General features: G+C 48.4%; 1 protein-coding gene across 1 annotated transcript in view; it reads left to right on the forward strand.

The window, feature by feature from the left end:
* The window catches only part of ST8SIA2 (ST8 alpha-N-acetyl-neuraminide alpha-2,8-sialyltransferase 2), a 28,930-nt gene extending 27,131 nt beyond the window's left edge, over nucleotides 1-1,799 (forward strand). Inside the window, exon 6 of the mRNA XM_030281407.4 lies at nucleotides 1,380-1,799. Coding sequence (XP_030137267.1) covers nucleotides 1,380-1,665 — 286 coding nt within the window. The 3' untranslated portion in view covers nucleotides 1,666-1,799. The remainder of the gene's footprint in view (nucleotides 1-1,379) is intronic.
* Nucleotides 1,800-6,938: the final 5,139 nt, after the last annotated feature.

Consider the following 6,938-nt stretch of genomic DNA (forward strand, 5'->3'; position numbering starts at 1 on the left):
TTGATTCACCAGAAAAGTCAATTTTTTCTCTTATCTGGCTGAGAACAAGCAAGCACGTTTTGTGCCTTGGTTGCTAAATTTTAATGGCTTTCTTGAAAAGCTAATTTGCAGGATTAAGGCTCAGCTCTCCCAAGGGTTCCTGCTGTCTGAGCACCAGACTCTCAGGAGCCCAGCAGAAAGTGCAAATGAGGAGCAAGGCACTTCCTGGGGCTCCACTGTCACTGCAGGACCCAGCTCAGGATCCAAACATCTGGTGAGAGCACAGAAATGCCATCCTGCTCTACTCTGCTTCCTCATGCCTTTTGTCCAAGGTGCTGCCAGTCACTCACCTGAGCTCAGGCCCTTGGAAATACCTGTTAAAAATAATCCAAGGGCACAGAGAGGCTGCAGCACAGCGGAGTGTGCTGGGGCAGTGCTGGCATCAGACATGCTGGGGGAGGAGGGGCTGTGCCTGATGGGGAAATCTTCTACCTCCCCAAACCTTTCGCTTTCTGATTTTGCTCGTCTGACACTGTTTTCCTGCTGAGCGAAGCAGATAAATTGCTTTTGCAATAAATACGGGGCACTGGAAACATCTTCTTACAGGATGTGATGTTGATTCTGCAATAATTTTTATCAGCAGCCCAAAATACCACAGCTGATACCGTTTCTGCTGTTGCATTGCTATGTCCCTACATCCTTCCCCTGTTCTTTTTGCCATCCCTCATAAAGCCTAACGTGCTTCCCAGCAGCGAGCACAGCTGACCTCCGTATCTCACATTTTCTATTGCAATGTGCCATATTGTGTGTCTGATGGACTCATGCTGCCGAGTGTGGTGATGAATCTTGGTCCAGGATCACAGCAGCAGTCGCTGGGTGTAATGGGAACTCAGCAGTGCATTTTAGCTCCTGCAGCCCGGTGACCCTTTGTTCCAAGGCAGATGTTTTTCTAGCCCTGTCGTGTTTGCTGTCAGAGTAAAATCTTCATTCATCAATGAAAGTCATCATCATGTGTTTGACTGTGTCTGCTACGAGGGGCTCTTGGAGTCTATTTGACATGTGAATGCTCTGGTCTATGGTATTGATCTCCAGGGTTGATTGGAAGATAATTGTAGGCTGAAGTACCGAAGGCCACTGTTGCAAGCAATTTGTTTTATATAAAGGATTGTCGAGGCATGAGATGCTTCAGTGCCATGGCAACAAGTGTGATGTAACCAGCAGACAGAGAGCAGGAGGATGCAGTCCCTAGGGAAGCTTTTTCTTGGCACGGAGAACTGTGCTAGTCAGAATCCTCTCACTTTGAATCACCAATACATCTCAGTCAGAGGCTGGAGAGAGAAAAGGTGCAGGACACGAGGTCGGTGTGCGGGTGAATAACCGGCTCCACTGTCCCTTTGCAGGTACTGGCTGACCAACAAGGTGCACATCAAGCGACCCACCACCGGCCTCCTCATGTACACCCTGGCCACCCGCTTCTGCAACCAGATCTATCTCTACGGCTTCTGGCCCTTTCCCCTGGACCAGAACCAGAACCCAGTCAAGTACCACTACTACGACAGCCTCAAGTACGGCTACACCTCGCAGGCCAGCCCGCACACCATGCCCTTGGAGTTCAAAGCCTTAAAGACGCTGCACCAGCAAGGAGCCTTGAAGCTGACTGTGGGGCAGTGCGATGGGGCCACGTAGGGTGGTCCCGGCCACGTTCCTGCACAGCCACGGGAGGAAGGGGAGGGGGCAGAAAGGACGAGTGCTGCCTGGTGGGGTTGGTCGTCTTCGTTAACGCGCGGGACAGCGACACAAATATATCTACGTGGTACCTATATATATTGACCTGAGTATTATAACTGTTTGGTGTTCACCAAGGGAGGGGCAGGAGAGATGCAGGAGCGTCTCCCCAGACTGGCCTGGGCAAGACCCCCTCGCTGTGGGGCTTGCTGGTGTCGGAGGGCGTTTGCCTTACATCTGCAAGGTGTGAAGGTGGCCTTGGTTCTTGAGGGTTTGTTAGGTGATGGGTAAACGTGCGCCGTTTGTCGTGACTGGTCCGAGGTTGGTAGTTAGTTTGTGTGGCCAAGGGCAGCGAGGCGCGTCCTTGGCCCCGTGCTCGTGGCGGGGAGGGAAGGGGCAGGGAGCGGGGTGGGCAGGGAAGGTTTGTTGGTGGCTCTCACAGCCCAGGGTCCTTGTGGCACCGAGCAGGACCCAGTCCTGCTCCGCAGGAACCAGTGCCCGGATCCATCCGAACACAGAGCGCCAGGCTGGGCACAGCCCTGGGAGCAGGAGAGGCCTCCAGGGCTGCAGCCGGGTCTGCAGGAGGTGGCAGGGAGCAGAGCTGAGCTGATCCCAGTGGCACTGACACCAGAGAGGGCCTCCAGAGAATGAGAGCGTCAGTGCTGGGCCAGGAGGATGGAGAGGAGGATGCTGAATTTGTATTTCTCTTCCTTTTCTGAGGAGCAATGTAGGGAGGAGCAGAGATGCTGGAATGTCACAGGAAGGAGATTTGCTGCCACAAAGCAGCACCGTTAGTATTGAGTGGTCTCACTGTGACACAAGGACACACAGCATCTGTCAGAGCTCGTGAAAACCATAAGTATATCCAGCTCTGATTCCTCTAATTCCCAACTGTTACCTGCTAAGCAGCCTGCCTTCTTCCCTCCTCCAAAACCTGCTGAAATATGGATGATAGGCCTAGACCCAGCCAAGCAGCAAGACCACAGGACTTCAAGGGACTTTTTCAAGTCTAAATTATTTATTTTCAGTTTCTCCCTGAAGAACCAGCACACAGTGCTGAATTCCTGGAGTCCCACTCTGTCAATCCTTTCAAGCCCTAATTATCTCTCACTCCCAACAGTTAAATAGGATGTCAGATGGTTCTTGATGGGATGCTTGCCTAGTGGTGAACATTATAGAAATAATCCTTTCTTTTTCTTTTTTTTTTTTTCCTGTCAGACACAACCCAAAATATAAAGAATTTTTTATAACCCCACTTGCTTTTCTCTGATTTTCAGGGATTTTGAAGGAAACAACTAGATTGATCAGATGATTCTGTTTCATTTTCTGCCTCTGTAGCCTATTCTGTTTGTCTCCTAATTAGCACTCAATGCCAGAATGCAGGTGAGTCCAGGGTTCAGCGAGGGCTATTTGGGTTTAATTTGTGGGAGAGTAAACAACACTGCACAGGCAGATCTCAGGCATGCACTTCACTGCTGCCATGGTTGGGTATCATCACCTTGGGCCTCCTCCTGCTGCCGTGTTTTTTAAGTTAAAAAGTGTACACTTTGGGGCTGAAATGCTTGACATTGTCTCTTTAAAAGCTGAGAGCTTCAAGTGGTAAAAAGAAGAGCTCACTTTCATGTTTTGGGCCGTAGAAGCTACTGTACCCATAGGAGCCTCCAGCCTGCTAATTAGTGTCAGATGAAGATGGCTAAGATTAAGGTATAAGCAACATTATAGTGGATAAATGTGGGCTAATCTGCCACTGAGGGGATGTTTCTTTCCAGCACCAGAAAATCGTTTCTTTAATGTCTTTTTTTTTTTTTTTCTTAAACCTGGTGCCTTTTTTTTTTTTTTCCTGAATCTTGTTTTGACTTGATTTTAGTTTCACAATAAAGCTAAACCTGGCTGTGAACCTCAGCTTAAGCTGAGACAGAAAGAGACAGAGAGTGAAACTGCAGGATGGAAGTAATCTGCAATCCCAGGGAGCTTCCCACGATTCAGGAGCGGTTCTTAAAGCCAGATAATTCCCAGGTTTGTCCCCAGCATGGAGGGACAGAGGAGGGCTGGAGCTGCAGGGACTGCTAAAGCCAACTGTTGTATCGAGGGGCCATGGTACTGATTGCTGTTAGCAAACCTTCTTTTTAAATAAAAGTAGAGGAAATGAAATAAATGTGCAGGGGTTTTATTTTAATTCTGTGTTTTGATGGAATAGAAGGGCGAGAGGGGACTCAAGACCATGAAGTGCCGTGGGATTAAATGGGGAGACCCTGGAAGCCCTTTGGCTGCTGAAGGACAGGGGAAGGCTGGGCTTGTTTGCCCATGTGGGGTGGATGTCAGGGCTGTGCCAGGGAGGCATCCAAAGCCATCAGGATGTTCTTGCTGTGCCTACAGAGGTTTTTGAGCTGAAGCTACAGCAGCACAACAAGGGTGTGACAAGGGGTGAAAAGGGGATGGGAGAAGGGATTTTTTTTTTCCTGCTGCTCTTGAAGCAGCTGCTGCATCAAAGCACAGGCAAGTTATAAGCAAATTATTCAGGGGGATGAAATTGCTGGTGATGTTTCTATTCCCAGAATGGGTCATGTTCCACCCCTGTTGTAAAAATGCATTAAACCATGAGCAAGACCCTGCAGCTATTGAAATCCCTGGCTGAGCTCCCATTTCACCTTGCTGCCATGCAGGCTGGTCTCTGCTGTGTTTATATGCACAAAAAAACAAGTAATAATTTCCCCTTGCTTTTGTGTTTTGTGTCAAGCCCTCTGGTCTGGTTCTCTGAGTGGCTCCTTGGGTTGGAAACATAATTTATCATCTCAGCTTCCAGCAAATAGGTGGGACCTGGCTCCACCAAGCCCCAGCGAAGCATAAAGCCTTTGTGCTGCTCATGAGCAGCAGGAGCAGAGATTCAGATTCGCCTCCTGCAGCAGTGCTTGGGGTGGGTGGATGATATTTGGGCTATTTTGGGGCAGCCACCAGCCCTGGAGCAGCACAGCAGCTGCCAGATGCTGTGGGGACCCGGCAGCTGCACCAAGCTGCTGCTTGATGGATTTCTTCATGCCCAATTAGGGCTGCTGTGTCATCAGGAGTGAAACCAAAGAGAGCATCGATGCTGCTTAGGCAGAGATGTAGGTGCACGTGTTGCACCACAAATGTGGTTAAATGCCCTAAATGGCAGCAGCAGCTCCCCTTGCTCTTCCTCTCCATCCCACCACTCCCTCCAGCACTGAGGCTGCTCCAGACTGGTGCTGGTGGCTCTGGGATGGGGAGCTCCCTTCCATGGGTTAGGCACATTTGTGCCAAAAGGCCCCTGGATGGTAAGAAGGGACCTAAACTTGGAAAACAGAGGCAAACTTGAGTTTCCAACTGGCTAAGCCCAGAGTTTGGGGCTTTTTGAGGCAGTGCTCTAAAAGATGCTGCTGGCCAAACACAGAGTTCTCCTTACTGTGTGTGCCCCTGGGGAATAATTCCTGTACCTGGAATTATTTTCCAGGTACAGCAGCTTGGGGGTAAGGGCTGTGTGTTCCCTGCTCCCCACACCACAGTGAGAAGCCCAGGTGCCTTTTCATTTTATCCATGGTTTGCTGGGTTACATCCCAGCCTTGGAGTCTGCCAAGGAGTCCTTGGAGCCTTGAAGCTTTGGCATATATATATATATATATATATATATATATATATATATATATATAGTGGCATGGCTCTTGGTCTCCTGGGGGAGATGATGCCATATCTGGCCCTGACACCAAGCACATCTCCTCTGGTCAAACTTCAGACTCTGCAGGCTCCTCTGCCAACATCCTTTACCATTAATACCTGCACTGCCTTGTTCAAAGCTGACTGGGTGCTCTGAAGTGCAGCACAGCATCCCCTGGCTGTGCCCACACTGCCCAGGCAGGGCTGCCCTCCCTTCCAGCCCCACAGGACAGGAATGGAGTTTGTCTCCTTCCCCCAAACTCTCCACTTGCTGCAGGTCAATAACCAGACCTCTGCTTCAGTCACAGCCAAGATAATTAGTGAGCAAAGTGCAAATAGTCACTGTGATTCAAATTGCCTTTTAATTTCTTTTCAAGCTGCCTGAAGGGTTTCCTTAGTCCTATGAAAAAAACTGATTTTTTTTGAGACACCAATCTTGCAAAGACACAAAGTTTTGTATTCAAGGTGCAATGAAAGGTGTTTGCATTTTTACACTGCATTTTGGATACTTCTTGGGAATAACGCTGAGCACTTCAGACAGTCTCACTTAAATGATACAAATTATTTCAGTTGATCCCAAAACAAATTCATTTTTAATTTTGTGCAAAATAGTCTCAAATATGTTGCACCATCTACAAATCATGACAGAGATATTGGGGTTTTTTTATCCATCACTGCTTTTCAAAAGTTAAACAATCCAATTTCATGCTAGAGAGGCTTGAAACTATGGGGATTAAAGCTTAGAGCTTTGAGAGATCCCCAGGGGATAGCAGGAAAGTGGTTTGGTTTCCTCCAGAGTGCCCCACAATGTCAGGAGGTAAAACCAGATACATAACCATGCTCTCCAATGTAATATTTTGTAAAACCATACATTTTTCAGCTCTTTTGGTCTTTTGGTTGCTTTAATTTTTAGGTTTCTCACGTTTATGAATAGTTTATTACCATGTGTTTTCATCTCTATGAGTTACTCTATCACCCTCAGCACCAGACAGCAGAATTTCATTTTGGGGTCCCTGTTTTAACCACATCCAATGCTTTCTAGCCTTCCTCTTCTTCACTGCTACTTAATCTTATTTTTCTCTGTGAAAACAACTGAGCACCTCTGAGCTGGCAAATCTTGTCTGCAACTCCAGTAGTGCTCATGTCCAAGTTCTACGTTGGGTCGTCTTCTCACTGTGGACACCAGCAGCAGCAGGGAACAGACTCTGTGTCTTACCTGTGTAGGCAGGGAAATTACTGAGAAAGGCCTTGGACAGGGGCCTGAATGATAACCAAAAAAATCATCACCCACCCAAGAGGACGGAATTCTCTCCCAGTATTAGCCACATCAAGGCATTCAGCAGTAAGTTCCTTTTCCAGCTGGAATAACTCGTGTTTGATGAACTCCTGTTCATCAAACCCACCCAATGCATCAGCAAAGCTGTCACAGGCTGGTTCCCTTCACAGCCCAGCTGGAGGCAGATGCATTTGGCTGTTTTAACATCATCTCCCAGCAAATCTACCTGTGCCCCTACAAGAGCCAGGACCAGCACTCACTGGCCCTCCCACCTGTGATGCCCTCATGA

This window comes from Taeniopygia guttata, chromosome 10 (genome assembly GCF_048771995.1).
Source record: "Taeniopygia guttata chromosome 10, bTaeGut7.mat, whole genome shotgun sequence".
Lineage (NCBI taxonomy): Eukaryota > Metazoa > Chordata > Aves > Passeriformes > Estrildidae > Taeniopygia > Taeniopygia guttata.